Source organism: Oncorhynchus masou, chromosome 5 (assembly GCF_036934945.1).
Source record: "Oncorhynchus masou masou isolate Uvic2021 chromosome 5, UVic_Omas_1.1, whole genome shotgun sequence".
Classification (NCBI taxonomy): domain Eukaryota; kingdom Metazoa; phylum Chordata; class Actinopteri; order Salmoniformes; family Salmonidae; genus Oncorhynchus; species Oncorhynchus masou.
The window spans coordinates 59,854,425-59,875,217 of NC_088216.1; the positions used below are offsets into that span (position 1 = coordinate 59,854,425).

General features: G+C 43.5%; 1 protein-coding gene across 1 annotated transcript in view; it reads left to right on the forward strand.

Annotated features, from left to right (window-relative positions):
* pfkmb (phosphofructokinase, muscle b) overlaps window positions 1-15,599 on the forward strand; it is a 16,415-nt gene extending 816 nt beyond the window's left edge. Inside the window, exons 2-22 of the mRNA XM_064966282.1 lie at window positions 4,402-4,475; window positions 6,295-6,372; window positions 6,847-7,036; window positions 7,510-7,675; window positions 7,785-7,829; window positions 7,944-8,052; window positions 8,218-8,313; window positions 8,533-8,625; window positions 8,805-8,930; window positions 9,064-9,128; window positions 9,221-9,284; window positions 9,426-9,572; window positions 9,767-9,837; window positions 9,988-10,075; window positions 10,259-10,411; window positions 11,050-11,214; window positions 11,329-11,390; window positions 11,491-11,602; window positions 11,739-11,838; window positions 13,770-13,875; window positions 14,186-15,599. Of these exons, the coding sequence (XP_064822354.1) occupies window positions 4,402-4,475; window positions 6,295-6,372; window positions 6,847-7,036; window positions 7,510-7,675; window positions 7,785-7,829; window positions 7,944-8,052; window positions 8,218-8,313; window positions 8,533-8,625; window positions 8,805-8,930; window positions 9,064-9,128; window positions 9,221-9,284; window positions 9,426-9,572; window positions 9,767-9,837; window positions 9,988-10,075; window positions 10,259-10,411; window positions 11,050-11,214; window positions 11,329-11,390; window positions 11,491-11,602; window positions 11,739-11,838; window positions 13,770-13,875; window positions 14,186-14,339 (2,264 nt within the window). The 3' untranslated portion in view covers window positions 14,340-15,599. The remainder of the gene's footprint in view (window positions 1-4,401; window positions 4,476-6,294; window positions 6,373-6,846; window positions 7,037-7,509; window positions 7,676-7,784; window positions 7,830-7,943; window positions 8,053-8,217; window positions 8,314-8,532; window positions 8,626-8,804; window positions 8,931-9,063; window positions 9,129-9,220; window positions 9,285-9,425; window positions 9,573-9,766; window positions 9,838-9,987; window positions 10,076-10,258; window positions 10,412-11,049; window positions 11,215-11,328; window positions 11,391-11,490; window positions 11,603-11,738; window positions 11,839-13,769; window positions 13,876-14,185) is intronic.
* Window positions 15,600-20,793: the final 5,194 nt, after the last annotated feature.

Below are 20,793 nucleotides of genomic sequence, written 5' to 3' on the forward strand. Positions count from 1 at the left end.
TGGTGGCTGTGATATCACATTATTGAACATAGCTTCACATAGAGACCCCTTCTCTTGGTTGTCTGAGATATCTTATCACGCTCAAAAAGGGCAATGTGAAGTCTTCCATTCGAGGAGGTTGCCAGGGTCACCAGAGCATTTGCAGTGTGTGCGTCCCAAAAATCTCTCCTTCCTTTTGAAGTGTGTACTCTTTCACTACTCCCCCCAAATGTAAAATTATTGGATTGGTGTAGGCATGGGTAGTGTGAGTTTCCGTATACCAATCATTTCGATTGAAATCGAGGAAAGGGGGGTGAACATGCGTACACTTTTGGAGAAAGGAAAGATTATTGGGATGCACCCAACAGTCTTCCCTCTGACCTTTAACTGGATGATGAATACCTCCCCTTTGACCTTTTGGGATGTCTGCCACTGACCCCACATGACCTTCTGATTGGAGCCTGTGTCAGGGAGCTGTCTGCCTGTCTGAACTTTACATCATTATGGAGCTGTCTGCCAACAACTAAGTAGCTCTAGTTGGCTAGCTGCTTTTCAGGGTTCTCTCTCTGTTCTCTCTTTTATTTCATGTTTTTTTCTTTCTTGTCTTCTTCCCATATTCTGTATATACACCCTGGCTAATCTGTCCTTTAAATATTCACCCATATCTTTATGTTTCCCAATATTTACCTCTCTTTCCCTCCCGCTGTCTCTCTTTCCCTCTCGTTCCTTCTCGTCTCTCTGTATTTTTTGAAGTGGTGCTAATTTTAGAGGCGTGACCTTTGTCATATGACATGGAGAGGAGGAGGAGGAGGAGATAAGTGGGCCGAACTATCCCTCCCTCATATCCCTCCTCAATCCTCTTCCTCCTCTTCCACCTAAACCTTTTTCTCCCTCCATCATGTTGAAAGGGGAGACACTCTTGGCACTATCCACTATGTCAATACTATCCACATGTGTTGCCCTTTAAAGTGGAGCTGGTGTGTTGAGACAGTGAGCTAGTTACATTTCCTATCTTCCCTGTCTGCCCTACCCACCCACCCTGTCTGCCCTACCATACCTGTTGTCTCTGTCTGCCCTACCCACTCTGTCTTCCCTACCCACCCACCCTGTCTGCCCTACCCACCCGGTCTGCTCTACCCAACCACCCTGTCTGCCCTTTCAGATCCCTGCTAGTTCACTGAAACAGGAGTGCTCTTCATTTTTCCACTATGCTATGCTATGCTATGCTATGCTATGCTATGCTATGCTATGCTATGCTATGCTATGCTATGCTACGTTTCCCCATCAGCCATACATCCTGACCATGTGAACTCACAAGAAAAAACTCTGGACCCTATTACATAATGATTATGATGAACTGGTATATGTACACATTACATTTTTTTTGTTCTGCAAAATCACTAAAATGAGACAATGAATCTGTTAAAGGTCCAATGCAGCTGTTTTTATCTCAATATCAAATAATTTCTTGGTAACAATTAAGTACCTTACTGTGAAAAGAGACATTTCCCCAGCAATAATTATGCTAGTACTGTCTGGAAGTGGTCTGAGTGGGGAGAGGAAAACAGAAAATTAACTGTTATTGGGTGCGTTCATAAATCCACTCTGGCTATCTACTCCGATTTCCGAGCACACTTGTCTGAGTGTGCCAGAACGCAGAATAATAGATGAATTTATGAACGCGCAACACCCATTGAATATGACTTGTGTCAGTAAACGTCGGCATAAAAATGAATTAAATTGTTGCCAGCTGCACAGTTACAGTCACTAACACTCGAGATAAAATTAAAACCGCCTAACCAGCTCTTCTAGGGTGATTTAAAATAGTCCGAGTGAGTTCTCTCTCAGTTGTGTCTGGAAGTAGCTAGCAAGCTAACCAACTTTAGCTTGTCTGGCCTGCTAGAGCTGCCCCGTATGTGCTGTTATTATGAAGTGGAAACGCCTAGGAGCAACAACGACTTAGCCGCGAAGTGGTAGGCATCACAAGGTCACCCAGTGGGACCGCCGTGTGCTGAAGAATGTTGCTCGTAACGTGTCTGTCCTCGGTTGCAACACTCACAACCCAGTTCTGCCTCTGGAGCAATGCCAGCACAAGAACTGTTCGTCTGGAGCTTCATGAAATGGGTTTCCATGGCCAAGCAGCCGCATACAAGCCTAAGATCGCAATGCCAAGTGTCGGCTGGAGTGGTGTAAAGCTCACTGCCATTGGACTTTGGAGCAGTGGAAACACCTTCTCCGGAGTGATGAATCACACTTCACCCTCTGGCAGTCCAATGGACTAATCTGAGCTTGGCAGATGCCAGGAGAACGCTACTTTCCAACTGTAAAGTTTGGCGGAGAAGGATTCATTAGCTGGTGCTGTTTTTCATTGTTCAGGTTAGGTCCCTTAGTTCCAGTGAAAGGAAATATTAATGCTACAGCATACAATGGCATTCTAGATGATTATGTGCTTCCAACTTTGTGTCAACAGTTTGGGGAAGGTACTTTCCTGTTTCAGCATGACACTTCCTCTGTGCATAAAACGAGTTCAATACAGAAATGGTTTGTCAAGATCAGTGTGGAAGAATTTGATTGGCCTGCACAAAGCCCTGACCTCAACCCCATTGAACACCTTTGGGATGAATTGGAACACCGACTGCGAGCCAGGCCTAATCGCCCAACATCAGTGTCCTGCCTCACTAATGCTCTTGTGGCTGAATGGAAGCAAGTCCCTGCAGCTATGTTCCAACATCTAGTGGAAAGCCTTCCCAGAAGAGTGGAGGCTGTTATAGCAGCAAAGGGGAATGCCCATGATTTTGGAATGAGATGTTCGCTGAGCACTTGTCCACATACTTGTGGTCATATATTGTAGTTTCCAACGGGCATACAAGCCATTGTGATGGTTTACCTTAACCTTCGTCTGGGGTTCTGACCTGTTATGATGAAGTGTAAGTACACTGAACAAATGTCTCTCAAATGTTGTGCACAAATGTGTTTACATCCCTGATAGGGAGCATTTCTCCTTTGCCAGATAATCCATCCACCTGACAGGTGTGGCACATCAAGAAGCTGATTAAACAGCATAATCATTACACTTATGAACCTTGTGCTTGGGACCATAAAAAAGCCACTTTAGAACGTGCAGTTGTGTCACACAACAATGCCACAGATTCCTCAAGTTGAGGGAGCGTGCAATTGGCATGCTGACTACACAAATGTCCACTACCATAAACCACCTCCAATGTCATTTTAGAGAATTTGGCAGTACGTCCAACCAGCCTCACAACAGCAGACCACATGTAACCATGCCAGCCCAGGATCTCCACATCCGGCTTCTTCACCAGCGAGATCGTCTGAGATCAGCCACCCGAACACCTGATGAAACTGTGGGTTTATACAATCGAAGAATTTCTGCACAAACTGTCAGAAACAGTCAAAGGGAAGCTTATCTGCGTGCTCGTCGTCCTCACCAGGGTCTTGACCTGAGGGTGAGCGGTTTGCTGATGTCAACATTGTGAACAGAGTGCCCCATGGTGGCGATGGGGTTATGATATGGGCAGGCATAAGCTACGGACAACGAAGACAATTGCAATTGCACAATCGAAGGCAATTTGAACGCAGAGAGATAACGTGAGGAGATCCTGAGGCCCATTGTCATGCTATTAAGCTGCTGCTATCACCTCATGTTTCAGCATGATAATGCATGGCCATGTCGCAAGGATCTGTACACAATTATTTTGAGCTGAAAATGTCCCAGTTCTTCCATGGCCTGCATACTCACCAGACATGTCACCCATTGAGCATGTGTGGGATGCTCTGGATCGATGTGTACGACAGTGTGTGAGTGTGTGGCGTCTCTATGCATGTGTGTGCATGTTATTAGTATGTGTGTGTCTGTTGGCAGTCTGTTTGTAAGTATGTTTGTGAGTGTGTGGTTAGAGTCTAGTGTGTATGCATAGAGTCAGTGCAAGACAGTTTGTTAATACAAAAAAGGTCAATGCAGGTAGTCTAGGTAGCCATTTGATTAATTATTTAGCAGTCTTGTTCAGTAGTCTTCTAGCTTGGGGGAAGAAGCTGTTCAAAGTCCTGTTGGTTCCAGACTTGGGACACTGGTACCACTTGTCATGCAGTATCAGAAAGAGTCTAGGGTCTTCCTCTGACACCGCTTGGTATAGAGGTCCTGGATGGCAGGGAGCTCAACCCCACCCTCTGGGGCTGAGCGGTCGATTGCTTGCGGTCGAGTGCACTGCAGTTGTGGAACCAAGCGGTGATTCAGCCAGTCAAGTTGTCTGCATCCCCTATATAATCATTCATATGTCAAGTTTGTAGCACACAGCATGCCAACTTAATCATAGCAGCTACACTGTTGTGTGTCATAGTTCACAACCACCTGTGCAGGTGGGACTGTGTCAGTGATGTTCTAACAGCCACTCTGTGCTGCAGGTATGAATGCTGCTGTGAGGGCCACAGTCAGAGTGGGCATCTACACTGGGGCCAAAGTCTACTTCGTTCATGAGGTTAGTACCTGACTTGTATCCCCCCATCTCATCAACCATTTTATGTTTCCCATTAGCCCAGAACTGTTACTGTTCCCTTTTTCTGATTATTATTGTCTACAGCAATCAAGGCATTCTTAGTCGATCACCAATCATTTCTGTAGAAAAGCCAACAATATAAAGGGCTTTTTTTTTGAGCTCTTGGCGGTAGGGGCACTTGATTCAGAAGCCCTGCGCACCGGGTAGGCAAAGTGTTCCCATTTTGAACCATTTCATTCAAACTCAGCTTACCCGGCAGACAGAGAGATCTGTGGCTTAATCAGTGTGGCTACTGTGCTGGCCAATCGTATAGCTCAAATTAGAGTGCCTACAGCTTCCACGACCCAGTCCATCACAAAGTTTGATACTAGCCTACTTGAAATTTTCTTAACTTTTAAAACCATGACCAGAGAGAAACTGTCAAAGACTACTGCAAAGAGCTTCTGTTTTTGTGAGTGAATTCATGTCAAAGTTATTATTCAGCACTGTCAATACTGTTTTTATTCAACATTACTACAAAACATAACATTTGTGGAAAACTGTCTAGACTTCTGGGATACTCAAATCAGTATGATATGTTATGTTTGGTATGGTTACATTAGACAGATGGTTACTCAAGTCAAGTGGAAGTAAATATATCTAAATATATATATCTATATATATATATATATATATAAATATATGTAAATATATCACTAGCCACTTTAAACAATGCATACGTATATACTGTACTCTATATCATCGACTGCATCCTGATGTAATACATGTATCACTAGCCACTTTAACTATGCCACTTTGTTTACATACTCATCTCATATGTATATACTGTACTCGATACCATCTACTGTATCTTGCCTATGCTGCTCTGTACCATCACTCATTCATATATCCTTATGTACGTATTCTTTATCCCCTTACACTGTGTATAAGACAGTAGTTTAGGAATTGTTAGTTAGATTACTTGTTGGTTATTACTGCATTGTCGGAACTTGAAGCACAAGCATTTCGCTACACTCGCATTAACATCTGCTAACCATGTGTATGCGACAAATAAATTTGATTTGATTTGATTTGAGTAGGGTAGCTGGAATGGTGTATAATGCGAACGTCTAGCAACCCGAAGGTTGTGAGTTTGAATCTCATCACGGTAATTTTAGCATTTTAGCTAATTAGCAACTTTTCAACTACTTACTATTTTTTAGCTACTTTGTAACTACTTAGCTAAGCCTTCCCCGAACCTTAACCCTTTTAGCTAACCCTTCACTTATCCACATCTTTAACCCTTTAAGCGAACTCCTAAACTTAACCCTAACCCTAGCCTAGCTAACATTAGCTAGCTAGCTAACATTAGCCACCTAGCTAGAATTTGCAACATATCATATGTTTTGCAAATGTGTAACATATAGTATGTTTTTCAAATTTGTAACATATTGTATGATGTGTAAATTCGGAATATATGGTATGAATTGTAATTCATAACATATCATCCGAAATAGGTGATGGACATCCACAAATGAATACACACTATACGAAATGTAACATATCTTACTAAATGGAGTGTCTTGGATGTACATATAAAACAATACAAAATCCATGATTAGAGGGGACAGGATGTAAACCAACAGAGCTACGGACAGCAAGGCCTGGATTTGAGAAAGGTGATCTGGAATGAGCCTCTTACAACCTCATATTCCTTTTTCCTTGCCTGTTACCTTACAGTAAAGGTCTGTCAGCTAAGCCACATCAGTTACCTTGTGTTCTCCCGTAACTGTGAGTGACAGGTTTGTGTGTTCATCTCCAGGGTTACCAGGGTTTGGTGGATGGAGGTGACAATATCAAACCTGCCACCTGGGAGAGCGTGTCTATGATGCTGCAGCTGGTGAGCACACATACAGTATACACACACACACACACACACACACGTGTACACAGGCACACACACACACTTTATCCAATTACCTCCCCCCTCACTCTCCTTTAGTTTCTAACCAAATGTAACCTTTCAGTGAAAAGGGTGGGATCCATCCTCTGGAACATGAACTGGTCCTAGATCAGTGACCCTCTAGTCAGTAGGAGCTAGTCAAATGCCAGGGTTCACTGGATTTAATGGGCTTCAGAATGATAGGCTGGGGTTTCACCTCCCTCCTTTCCTCCTCTTCCCTTCCTCCTTCCCTCTCCCTTGGTCTCTCTCCTTCTTGCTCTCTCGCTCTCACACACACTATTCCTGAACCACAATCTCTCTCATCCCTCTCTGCCTATAGCCCACATCCTGTCCTTCTCTACTTCCTCCTCCATCTCTCCCTCTTATTTAGCCCAACTGAATGTGTTCTGTTGGCATGTTGTCTCGTCTCAGGGTGGCACTGTGATTGGCAGTGCACGCTGTATGGACTTCAAAGAGAAGTGGGGGCGTCTGAAGGCCGCCTGCAACTTGGTCAAACTGGGCATCACCAACCTGTGTGTGATCGGTGGTGACGGTAGCTTGACTGGTGCTAACCAGTTCCGTACAGAGTGGAGCGAGCTGCTGGCTGACCTGATCAAACAGGGTGAGATACCTAGGCCACCAACAAGACTACATTACCCAGTGCCCTTCACTCCAAAGCACCCAACTACCATAAAACATAATGTAACCCACTACACTTATGTAACCCTCCCAGTCACTTTTTAGATGATCCTAAGAGGGGGATTAGGTCATTATTCATTATGATCCTAGATCAGCACTACTACTCCAAGACAATTTGTGAATACAGGCCCAAGCATCTGTATGGTCTTTGAAATATCTGGCTCCTTACACTGTACTTTAATGCCTCCTTGTGGACCCAAGTCATATAAGCAAATTAATTTATCCAAAGCAACTTAGAATAGTGCATGCATACAATTTGATATGTGTGGCCTCAGTGGGAATTGAACCCACAACCCCAGCATTGCAAGGGCCATGCTCTAGCAACTGAGCCACATAGGACTACAAGTAGTGCATTAAATGTGAGAGCTGACTGCTAGTTTGTGTGTCCACCACCAGGTAAGATCACGGCAGAGGAGGCAAAGCGTTCTTCTCACCTCAACATCGTGGGCATGGTGGGCTCTATAGACAACGACTTCTGTGGCACTGACATGACCATTGGCACCGACTCCGCCCTGCACCGCATCATAGAGGTGGTGGACGCCATAACAACTACTGCACAGAGGTACACACACACACACACACACACACACCAATACTAAGTAATTTGTAAGCATAAGTAAATCATGATTTTTGGGGGGATTCTTGTGTTTTTCACATATTTCTTTTGACAGTCACCAGAGGACCTTTATCCTGGAGGTGATGGGCAGACACTGCGGGTGAGTGCCTGACTGTGTGTGCATGCGTGTGCATGTGTGTGTGTGCGTGCATCTGTGTGCACATGTGTCTGTACGTGCTTGTGTATGTATTAACATTGCTGTCTGTCCTCACAGCTACCTGGCCCTGGTGACTGCTCTGGCCTGCGGTGCTGACTGGGTGTTCATCCCAGAGATGCCCCCAGAGGACAACTGGGAGGAACATCTGTGCAAAAGACTGATTGCGGTACCACACCTCCTCTCCTACTCCCTCTATCCCCCCATCCTTCTATCCCTTCTCCACCTCTTCTGATTGACCCTCTCTATCTCTTTGTCCCTCTCCCTGGTTTTCTCTCTCTCTTCCTCATATAATAACACACAAAACAACGTTCTCTCTCCGTCTCCCTCTCAGCAAAGGGAGCGTGGTTCTCGTCTGAACGTCATCATCATGGCAGAGGGAGCCCAGGACCGTAAGCAAAAACCCATCACCTGTGACCAAGTCAAAAATGTGAGCGATGACATTACACAGTCAATAGAATTTGTCCCTAACCACTGAAACAGGCAGTGTCCCAAACGGCACCCTATTCCCCCAGCCAGAGTCCGATATGTTTCATCCCCCTAATGGTAAAGGTTATAAGGGGCTAGGGTAATATCACCTTTGATCAACCATCTAGCTCTGATCTGACAGAGGACTGATGCTGTAATCTCTCTGTGGCACTCTGTACAGCTGGTATCCAAGAAACTTGGCTTCGACACCCGTTCTACCATCCTGGGACACGTACAGAGAGGTGGCACCCCCTCTGCTTTCGACAGGATCCTGGTAATCCATCTGTCTGTCACCACTTTGTGTCTGTCAATCCGTCTGTCTGTGCCGGTATTGTTTTTACTCTGTTGTCTACTCTTTCTTGACCTTCAGGGTCATTTACATAGCACCTATAATATAATGCTATGATAATCGATCCTTTGTTCATTCATTCATTCTCTCCCTCCGTCCCCCAGGGTAGCAGGATGGGTGTGGAGGCTGTGATGGCTCTGTTGGAGGCCACCCCAGAAACTCCAGCCTGTGTTGTCAGTCTTTCTGGGAACATGGCCATCAGGCTGCCGCTCATGGAGTGTGTCCAAGTTGTGAGCTATATACCTATGCCAAATCAAACTGCATTATTTCCTCTCTTATTGCTGAGAAAGCATATTATCGACATGGTCTTTTAATATGTCTTCCTCTCTCTATTGCCCCCTCCTCTCTCACTCACTCTCTCAGACTAAAGATGTGACCGTAGCCATGGCTGAGGGGAGATTTGAAGATGCTGTGAATCTCAGGGGAAAGTGAGCCTTTATTTTGCCTATTTTCTTTCCTTCCATGGCTGGCTTGTCATTTGGACTGAGATGAAAACCATTGGTCATTTTCTTGTTTGTAGGAGCTTTCAGAATAACTGGAACACATACAAAATGCTGGCTCACGTGAACCCCCCAGAAGTGAAGGTGAGTAACTGTATCATTTTCATCAGGTTCTTTTTCTTGCTATTTTGGTCTGATATTTGGGCAACCTGGTTGCACATTTGAAGGCATTATAAGGTTGCACCCAAAATACATCCTCTCTCTGTCTTGTTCTCCCCCTCTCAGAGCAACATCAATATTGCCATTGTAAATGTGGGCGCCCCCTGTGCTGGGATGAATGCAGCAGTGCGCTCAGCTGTCAGGGCTGGTCTCATCCAAGGACACCAGATGCTGGCTATACACGATGGCTTTGATGGCTTGGCTAACGGACAGGTGGGACATTCCACCAGGAAATATGCCCCTGAGGATTTCTTGTAGTGGACAACTTGTATGTTATTTTACATCTGATCAGATGAATGGCACCATCAGGAACATCAGTTCATTGCCAAGTTGAGCTCCACCTGCACATATCAACACAAATAACACACACACACACACCATACTAATCTCTCTTTCCTCTTCCTCAGATTGTGCCTATCACTTGGGCTCAAGTGGGTGGATGGACTGGGAAGGGAGGGTCCAATCTCGGTACCAAGAGGTGAGACATCTCCACAGAGCACACGCACCAATGCTTAGGGCCAGGGAACGCTCACAGTTGTTTGTTTAGGAGGAACCCAGGGTCCTACTAAGAACAACAGAAACCTCTATTGACAATTAACGTTCAATGTTTCTCCTCTCTGGTGTGTAGAAACCTGCCAGGTAAAAACATTGAGCAAATCAGCCTGAACATTGCCAAGTTCAACATCCATTCTCTGATCATCATTGGAGGCTTTGAGGTGAGGATCGAGGGGTTGGATCAGAAAGTATTCGGATGGTTCACTTGTCCACTGTCCAATCATTATTGATTGAACATATTCATTGAACATAAGCACAACAGTTGTAAAACGAGTATCATGAATATTGTCTTGTCTGTTGATGCCTCGTCCAGATATACATGGTATTGTGTGTCTCCTTGTCAGGCATATCTGGGTGGTCTGGAGCTGGTAACAGCCAGGGAGAAGTACGAGGAGCTGTGTATCCCCATGGTGGTCATTCCCGCCACCGTCTCCAACAATGTTCCCGGATCAGACTTCAGCATCGGCGCTGACACCGCCCTCAACACCATCACCACGGTAAGACAAACACACATGCTGTACCCCAGACACACACACACATTTTAAATACTTTATTTGAATCCACAAATTACATTAAAGTCGAGAAGGATTCAAACATTTCAAAGGACAAAGATATCTGGATGGATATAAAAAGCACCTTCTCCATACAGCAAGGCTGCCCATGACCGCTGACACAGAGCATTACCTTGTTAGCTACTTTGCCTTTGTCCTATGCAAGCCTGCATTCTGAAGGCCACATACAGTGAGCCTATGTACATGGGCGAGACTCCCAGATATCAGCACCACAAGTTTTCACTGATAACTAAGGCTGTTCAGGCGTGACACATGGAGATGGTATTTCAGCAATTTAGCAACAAAAGGTCTGCTCCATGTAGGAGTCAAAAGAGCAACCCACATCCAAAATATGCACCTCCCTCCAGCCTTCCCCACAACAACAATATCTGGCATATTTGGGATACAAGAAAACACCTCATTATCAAACTTGCCTCCTCTGACAGGAGAACGTTTGTGGGGGACACACACTTTAGTCATTTAGCTGACACTCTTATCCAGAGCAATTAGGGTTAAGTGCCTAACATATGGCAATACCCAGACACACATCCCTCCTCATCCTAGCCTTTCTTTCTTTCTGTCAGACTTGCGACAGGATCAAGCAGTCTGCTGCTGGCACCAAGAGGAGAGTGTTCATCATTGAGACCATGGGGGGATACTGCGGCTACCTGGCAACCATGGCTGGCTTGTCATCTGGGGCTGACGCTGCCTACATTTATGAAGAGCCTTTCCATATCCATGACCTGGAGGTCAGGGGGCACACTGACAGAATAACAAATATGGATGGATTCTGTGTTATATTTCAAGCACAAAAAATGGGGACATTGGGATGTTGAATCATCTGTTGTATTGTTTTGTTGCAGCTGAACGTGGTGCATCTGATAGAAAAGATGAAGACCTCAGTGAAGAGAGGTCTCATTCTCAGGTAGATTTGCTCTGCTCAAAAACACATCCTGTCTGATATCCCTCAGACATTATCGTTCTCTTGTTTCTCTTGTTACTGCAAATCCTCCTCCTACCCACAGGAACTCTAATGCCAACGACAACTACACCACACAGTTCCTCTACAACCTGTACTCAGAGGAGGGCAAGGGCACGTTCGACTGCAGGATGAACATCCTGGGACACATGCAACAGGTCTGATGGACACTTCTTCTAACTGTTTAATGGGCTCAACTCTAAACCTGTGGTAATATAAGGAACTAATTCATCTATATATTCATATGGAAATACATCTCTCTAACCATCTCTCTCTCTCTTTGCTCACGACCAGGGTGGAACCCCCACTCCCTTCGACAGGAATTTTGGCACCAAGATGGGAGCCAAGTCTGTCCTGTGGCTGACTGACAAGCTGAAGGAGTGCTACAGACACGGTGAGGATCATTTGGTATTTTATTAGGATCCCCACTGCAAAAGCAGCAGCTACTCTTCCTTGGGTCCACACAAAACATGAAACATGACATAATACAGAACACTAATAGACAAGAACAGCTCAAGGACAGAACTACATCAATTAAAAAAGAAAGGCACATGTGGCCTACATATCAATACCAAAACATACACAAACTATCTAGGTCAAATAGAGGAGAGGTGTTGTGCCGTGAGGTGTTGCTTTATCTGTTTTTTGAAACCAGGTTTGCTGTTTATTTGAGCAATATGAGATGAAACGGATTTCCATGCAATAATGGCTACATATAATACTGTACGCTTTCTTTAATTTGTTTTGGATTTGGGGGACTGTGAAAAGACCCCTTGTGGCATGTCTGGTGGGGGGAGTGTGTGTGTCAGCTGTGTGTATGCTGACAATGCAAACAATTTGGGATTTTCAACACATTCATGTTTCGTGATGCAGTGATACAGTCAGTCTCTCCTCAACTCATAGCCAAGAAAGACTGGCATGCATAGTATTTATATCAGCCCTCTGATTACAATGAAGAGCAAGACGTGCCGCTCTGTTCTGGGCCAGCTGCAGCTTAACTAGGTCTTTCCTTGCAGCACTCAACCACACAACTGGACAATAATCAATTTAAGACAAAACTAGAGCCTGCATCTCCCCATCTTTACAACCATTGAATCTATATGTTTTTACCATGACCATTTACAATCTAAGGTAACACCAAGTAATTTAGTCTCCTCAACTTGTTCAACAGACACACCATTTGTAACCCAATTCAGCTGAGGTCCAGAATTTAGGGAATGCTTTGTACAAAATACAATGCTCTTAATTTTAGAGATGTTCAGGACCAGTTTATAACTGGCCACCCATTTCAAAACATATTGCAACTCTTTGTTAAGGTTTCAGTGACTTCATTAGCTGTGGTTGCTGATGCGTACATGTTTGAATCAGCATCATACATGGACACACATGCTTTGTTTAATGCCAGTGGTAGGTCATTGGTAAAAAATTGAAAAAGGTAGAGGGCTGAGAGAGCTGCCCTGCAGTACACCACCCTTTACATGTTTAAAGAAAAGAAAACCCTTTGAGTTCTATTAGATATATAGCTCTGAATCCACGATAAGGCAGAGGTTGAAAAGCCATAACACACACGTTTTTTCAACAACAGGTTATGGTCAATAATATCAAAGGCTCCACTGAAATCTAACAGTTCAGCTCCCACAATCCGCTCATTATCAATTTCTTTCAATCAATCATCAGTCATTTGTGTCAGTGCAGTACTTGTTGAGGGCCTTCTTTATAAGCATGCTGAAAGTCTGTTGGTAATTTGTTTACAGATAGCATTGTATTTGTTCAAACAATTATTTCCAACAGTTTGCTAAGAGCTGGCAGCAAGCTTATAGGTCTGCTGTTAGAACCAGTAAAGGCCACTTTACCACTCTTGGGTAGAGGAATTAATTTGGAGGACAAATACTTTCCTCTAGGCTCAGATTAAAGATATGACAGATAGGAGTGGCTATAGAGTCAGCTACCATCCTCAGAAGTTATCCATCTTTTTTATTTTTTTTATTTTTTTTATTTAACCTTTATTTAACCAGGAAGGGCTCATTGAGATTTAAAATCTCTTTTTCAAGAGCGTCCTGGCCAAAAAGAGACACAAAGGGACACAAAGAGGGCAAATCCTCCTCCTGCCCACAGGAACTCTAATGCCAACGACAACTACACCACACAGTTCCTCTACAACCTGTACTACCCTTGGCCTGGTCCTAGATAGGTGTTTTATCCAACTCCTCTGACTATTGTTGTCCTGCTATAAGAGATGAGCTGGATAAAGCCCATACACACAGGTCTAGGACCAGCTAGGCTACTGCCCTCCTATGTTGATGCTAGCTCTCTTTGTGTCCCCAGGTCGTATCTTTGCTAACACACCAGATTCTGCCTGTGTGCTGGGCATGAAAAAGCGATCCCTGATCTTCCAACCCCTGGCTTCCCTCAAGGAAGACACTGACTTTGAGTAAGTCCTAATCCTCCCTCTGTTTCCACACCTCCTTCTCTTTCTCTCCTCTTTCTCTCCTCTCTCTTGTTTGTGACTCTTCATCGTGTGTTCCACATTGAGTTCAGCTGTGTTTTAATGCTGAGCAGTGGTAGGTAAGTGCTGTTGTTTGTAAGTATGTGTCAGTCCAATCAGAACCATTGAACCAGCCCAGCTCTTCCTCTGTTTCCTGTTTTCTTTCTCTGATCCCACTCTTATTCTCCTCCTCCTTCACACTCCCCCCTTCTACCACCCTTTCCCCTCACTCAATCCTTCTCTCCTCCCTCCACAGGCACCGTATCCCAAAGACTGAGTGGTGGCTGAAGCTGAGGCCCATTCTGAAGATCCTGGCCAGGTATGAAGCTGTGGAAATAGACACCTCTGAGGTGGCTGCCATGGAGCACATCATCAAGAAGACAGGAGAAATCAAGGGGGGCAAAATGTAAACAAACCAAATAAACACACACAACCTCACATAAACACATACATACACACTCTTAGTCTTGCACCTAGACCCGCCCGCACCTATGAGAAGAAAGGAACCTGAGGATCTGTCTTTCAACCATCTATGTCCTGTGTTTGAGGGGTGCAAAATCCACTTGTCACTTAAATCTGGCTGGATTGATTGCTTTCATTTTAATCCTGTGACTCTTTCATACTCTTGCTTGTGTCTGTCGTTTTTACCCGTTAACGTTACGACTGTGGAAATGTTTGTAATGACCTGTCAAACACATCCCGGTAATGGCTGAAAGGGGCTCAATGGAAAACATTGTATTTCCGTTGTATCTATAAGAACGCTAAACTTTGTCTGAGATTAAACGCATAGTCTCGACACTTGCATCACAAGAAAGAGAAGAAAGATAACGTTATTTGATGGGTGTACATTTTGTGCGGCGCTGATAAAAGTTAGAATTGAATACATTTGAAATGTTTACAAAAGAGATGCTCTAAAATGAAAGCAATTTCCGAAAAGGAACACTCGGATTATAGTAATACTATGTCTGATCTCGCAAACGATGTAAAGTATGTATAGATAGGTGTCATCTATTCTAAGACATATTGAAATTTGACAATAAATGTAATACCTAAATTCCCACCAAAATCCCTGAACTCCATTATTTGTCCTTGCCAGTCAAATGTGTTATGTGCTATAATTCAGTCAATATATAATGGATACATTTTCTTCAAAAAGTTTGGCGTATCTTCATCCATTGTCTAACTGTTGCATTTATTGGAATCATTTTTAAAACCTTTTAACAATTTTGTTAGTAACTAGTAGGTAGTTGCTAGTAACAGTCAACCATTCAGTCAACTGATGGGTGTAACATATCAGTACAGTACTAGTGGTTATGAGGAAAAGACTGTGCATACAGTTTGTTGTGTGGAGCTTCGAACTATTCTACATCACAGAAGTCATTCTACATCATTTTGCAGCTGGCAACCCTTCAACAATACTGTGCAGATCTCTCTGCAAAGTCAGAGTCTAACACCTATCTGAAAACCACAGAAACCCACAGTGTTCTGTTTCCTGTGTCTGGTGTATTGCCTTCTCCCCTGTTCGTATGGCAGAACAGTTTAGCACTGAATACTTCTTTCTTCCAATGAAACTGAACTAGAACATGTAATAAAACATTCTGTTTAGTTTTCTGGACTATTTAACATTTTACGTCATGAAAGATCATTTCGAAATTGACTAGGTTTATTGAAAATAAAAAATATTGAATGTAGTGATATGAGGGTATCAATGTATTGCAAAGAAAATGTAACTCATTTTGTGGTGCTTTTTACAACAATAACTTCATTATCTTTTATTAAATTATGCCTAATAGGCTGACTAAGTACAGCCTACCCCAATAATAAAGTTGTTATGCATTTAGTAATTTAACAAATACAAAATGTAAGGTGTGGCTAAAAAAATTTACTCAAGAATTGACGGTACTACACTGATTGGAAACAGAGATGATGATGACTGACAGAAGAAATTAAGATTGTAAGTCGCTCTGGATAAGAGCCTCCGCTAAATTGTAAAATGTCAAAATGTAGACCATGGCACCTACTGCAAGTTCCCCCGGTTTCTGTTGTATAAATCATGACAGCTTAACCATGACCATGACCATTTCCCTATTTACTCTTTCTCCCTTAGTTACAAATGTTACTGAGCGTACCAAAGGAGTGTGTGTACACAATAGTATGCCCTCTTTGGGGGGAATTCAGACCAGAGTTACAGGAACCTAAATGGAAATGAATTCCTTTTTATACCTTTTCTTTCTAGGGGAGAGTGGGGTCTGTTGAGACATTTTTTACATTCAGCATCACTCTGTCAAGGGAAATATGGTATTCTTTTTAACAAAGATATCTACATATATTTGAGGATGTTGTGTATCCCTGGAAATAATCAGAATTCATGTAAACATTACAGTTTTGAAAGCATAGCTTGTCCAAAAAAAGTGGCCTTTTGGCGCAACTTACCCTGGGTAAATTGATCCTCAGGGCAGGGTGAGTATCGCCACCTACACATTTCTGTGCTGAATGAAATATTACCACTACCTTTTTAAAACTATCTTTATTTCCCAAACACTCTTTAACACAATCACAATCGCCATCTTTTAATCATTTTAAGCACATTTTAACACAGCACCAATGACATTATCGCTCCGCTCTAAACTAAAATCAAAATGGTGCATATAGCTATATCTGCAGTAACACCTAAAAAACACTGTACTTTTTTAAAGACTTTATCATGGGCCACGCCATGTTGTTACATCATATCCCAGAAATAATGCTTTGCCTGGGAAGAAAACACTTACATTTGCTTAACTTACCCCAAGGTAAACATTTTGACTATATTAGCCCACACAACTACAAGGATGCACTTTCATGCTAGGTTTAGGACATTGAAGCATATAGAGACCCAAACTGTTAAAATGATCTACTTTGGTTTAGATACAAGCATCATGAAACCTCTAACACAATAGATTAATTTTACTCGGGCCTAACTTCCTTACCACTCTTCAGACTCCATGAAATTATGACCTCTTCCTAAATATTTGCTCAAATTATACATTTTGTGTATGGTTTGCTAGAAAAAAGTGTGGCTTAACATACCCCTTTGGCTCCATTTTCCCCAGTCTCCCATATGCATATTCTGACCTTGAATTTAAAGGGGGGCTGAACTTCCTGATTTAGCCTCAGTTTCAATTCCCCTCATTAGGAAATGCAACTGAGAACGATTTGGGTTTTGGAGGCGTGCTTTGGTGTAGGTGTCTCTTGTGTGTGTTTGAATGTGGGAAGTGTTTGTACTTTCACTCTGCCAAAACAGTACACAGTTACAGTCTAATCAGGTCTTGTGTCTGGAAGTACCATAGACTAGCTAGCAAGCTAGCCAACTTCTTTTGCCAATTAGCTTGAGCTGGTTGGTGTGAGACTGTGGCAAAATTGGTTTGACTTTGGATAGCCTATCTGTGGGGCTAGTCAATAAATTTCACAATGTAAATGGGACAATATTTTCATGTTGCACACCTTTTAGTTGTCTCATTAAATGCTTTCAATATGTGTACATGCATTTCTAAAATATATGTTTGGTTTGAGGTTTTTAAGTAATTGAAATGTGGAGCTATTGACATTTTAAAATTATATTGTGTAATACTGTTGGTCCCTAAATAGCACCATAGGGAAATCGAATGTCAAACCAAATTGACCGTGGGCATTATGATCTGGTCACATGCAGCTGCGCTCCAGATTGATGATTACTTGGGTGCTGCCAGCTGTGGTCAGGATTGAAAACCCAACTCAAAGAGAAAACTGTTACAATAGGCTTCATTCCATGACATACACATTTTTCCTAATTATCACTAAATCTCCGTTTTGGACCAGACTGACTTTATGACCAAAATGAAACTATTTACACTTTGTAGTACATGCTGACACTAAAATAAATGTTTGTGACTCATATCGATGCCACATAGACCGTTTTCAAAACAAGAAGTTGCTTATTACTATCCGGCGCCATTGTCGCAACCCCTATTACCAGCCTGTTCAACCTCTCTTTCATATCGTCTGAGATCCCCAAGGATTGGAAAGCTGCCGCAGTCATCCCCCTCTTCAAAGGGGGAGACACCCTGGACCCAAACTGTTACAGACCTATATCCATTCTGCCTTGCCTATCTAAGGTCTTCGAAAGCCAAGTCAACAAACAGGTCACTGACCATCTCGAATCCCACCGTACCTTCTCCGCTATGCAATCTGGTTTCCGAGCCGGTCACGGGTGCACCTCAGCCACACTCAAGGTACTAAACGACATCATAACCGCCATCGATAAAAGACAGTACTGTGCAGCCGTCTTTATCGACCTTGCCAAGGCTTTCGACTCTGTCAATCACCATATTCTTATCGGCAGACTCAGTAGCCTCGGTTTTTCGGATGACTGCCTTGCCTGGTTCACCAATTACTTTGCAGACAGAGTTCAGTGTGTCAAATCGGAGGGCATGCTGTCCGGTCCTCTGGCAGTCTCTATGGGGGTGCCACAGGGTTCAATTCTTGGGCCGACTCTTTTCTCTGTATATATCAATGATGTTGCTGTTGCTGCGGGCGATTCCCTGATCCACCTCTACGCAGACGACACCATTCTATATACTTTCAGCCCGTCATTGGACACTGTGCTATCTAACCTCCAAACGAGCTTCAATGCCATACAACACTCCTTCCGTGGCCTCCAACTGCCCTTAAACGCTAGTAAAATCAAATGCATGCTTTTCAACCGATCGCTGCCTGCACCCGCATGCCCGACTAGCATCACCACACTGAATGGTTCCGACCTTGAATATGTGGACACCTATAAGTACCTTGGTGTCTGGCTAGACTGCAAACTCTCCTTCCAGACCCATATCAAACATCTCCAATCGAAAATCAAATCAAGAGTCGGCTTTCTATTCCGTAACAAAGCCTCCTTCACTCACGCTGCCAAGCTTACCCTAGTAAAACTGACTATCCTACCGATCCTCGACTTCGGCGATGTCATCTACAAAATTGCTTCCAACACTCTTCTCAGCAAACTGGATGCAGTTTATCACAGTGCCATCCGTTTTGTCACTAAAGCACCTTATACTACCCACCACTGCGACTTGTATGCTCTAGTCGGCTGGCCCTCGCTACATATTCGTCGCAAGACCCACTGGCTCCAGGTCATCTACAAGGCCATGCTAGGTAAAGCTCCGCCTTATCTCAGTTCACTGGTCACGATGGCAACACCCATCCGTAGCACGCGCTCCAGCAGGTGTATCTCACTGATCATCCCTAAAGCCAACACCTCATTCGGCCGCCTTTCGTTCCAGTACTCTGCTGCCTGTGACTGGAACGAATTGCAAAAATCGCTGAAGTTGGATACTTTTATCTCCCTCACCAACTTCAAACATCAGCTATCTGAGCAGCTAACCGATCGCTGCAGCTGTACATAATCTATTGGTAAATAGCCCACCCATTTTCACCTACCTCATCCCCACAGTTTTTATTTACTTTTCTGCTCTTTTGCACACCAATATCTCTACCTGTACATGATCATCTGATCATTTATCACTCCAGTGTTAATCTGCAATATTGTAATTATTCGCCTACCTCCTCATGCCTTTTGCACACATTGTATATAGACTCCCCTTTTTTTCTACTGTGTTATTGACTTGTTAATTGTTTACTCCATGTGTAACTCTGTGTTGTCTGTTTACACTGCTATTCTTTATCTTGGCCAGGTCGCAGTTGCAAATGAGAACTTGTTCTCAACTAGCCTACCTGGTTAAATAAAGGTGAAATAAAAAAAATAAAAAAAATATTACGTTCAGTTGCTCTTAAAGCATGGGAAAATGCCAGTGCCAGCCAAATACACGTTTGGGATGGAGACTTAGCCACAGGAAGTAGGAGTGCTGAGGGTGCTGCACCCCCTTAAAAATCAGAATAAATGTATATATATATATATAATTTTATTTGAGGAAAAAAAAATATTTACAAAGGTAGTGCACTGAGCCTTCACTAGTCCTGTATTAACAGACTGATATAGCCTTCTGTATGTAGCGTGAGCAAAGAAAATTACAGATTTCTTTCAGTAATTATCAGTTGGAGGGCCGTTCAGGCGCATATTTCCTAAGGTCACAAAGGGGCCGTAAAGTCTGAATCGGCCCCTTTGTAACCAAAGGCTGTCACCCAGCCAGTCAGACAAGCTGCAATATTTCATCTGCGGTCTATAGTTTGTGTTAATCAACGCCTGACCCATTTCAGACACCAGCCAACTTCCTTCCCAGAACATCTACAGCGTGTTTATGTGTGTGTGTGTGTGAGAGAGAGAGAGAGAGAGAGAGAGAGAGAGAGAGAGAGCATATCTTTATTGAAGCCCATAGATTTGAGGCTATGATGCCCTAAAGACAAGTTCTAAGCAGGCCTTGAAATGTATGTGTAATGTATGTACAGTAGGTGGATGAACGTTGGGTGTACAGTAGTTGGATGAACGTTGGGTGTACAGTAGGTGGATGAACGTTGGGTGTACAGTAGGTGGATGAACGTTGGGTGTACAGTAGTTGGATGAACGTTGGGTGTACAGTAGGTGGATGAACGTTGGGTGTACAGTAGGTGGATGAACGTTGGGTGTACAGTAGGTGGATGAACGTTGGGTGTACAGTAGTTGGATGAACATTGGGTGTACAGTAGGTGGATGAACGTTGGGTGTACAGTAGGTGGATGAATGTTGGGTGTACAGTAGGTGGATGAACGTTGGGTGTACAGTAGGTGGATGAACGTTGGGTGTACAGTAGGTGGATGAACTTTGGGTGTACAGTAGGTGGATGAACGTTGGGTGTACAGTAGGTGGATGAACGTTGGGTGTACAGTAGGTGGATGAACGTTGCGTGTACAGTAGGT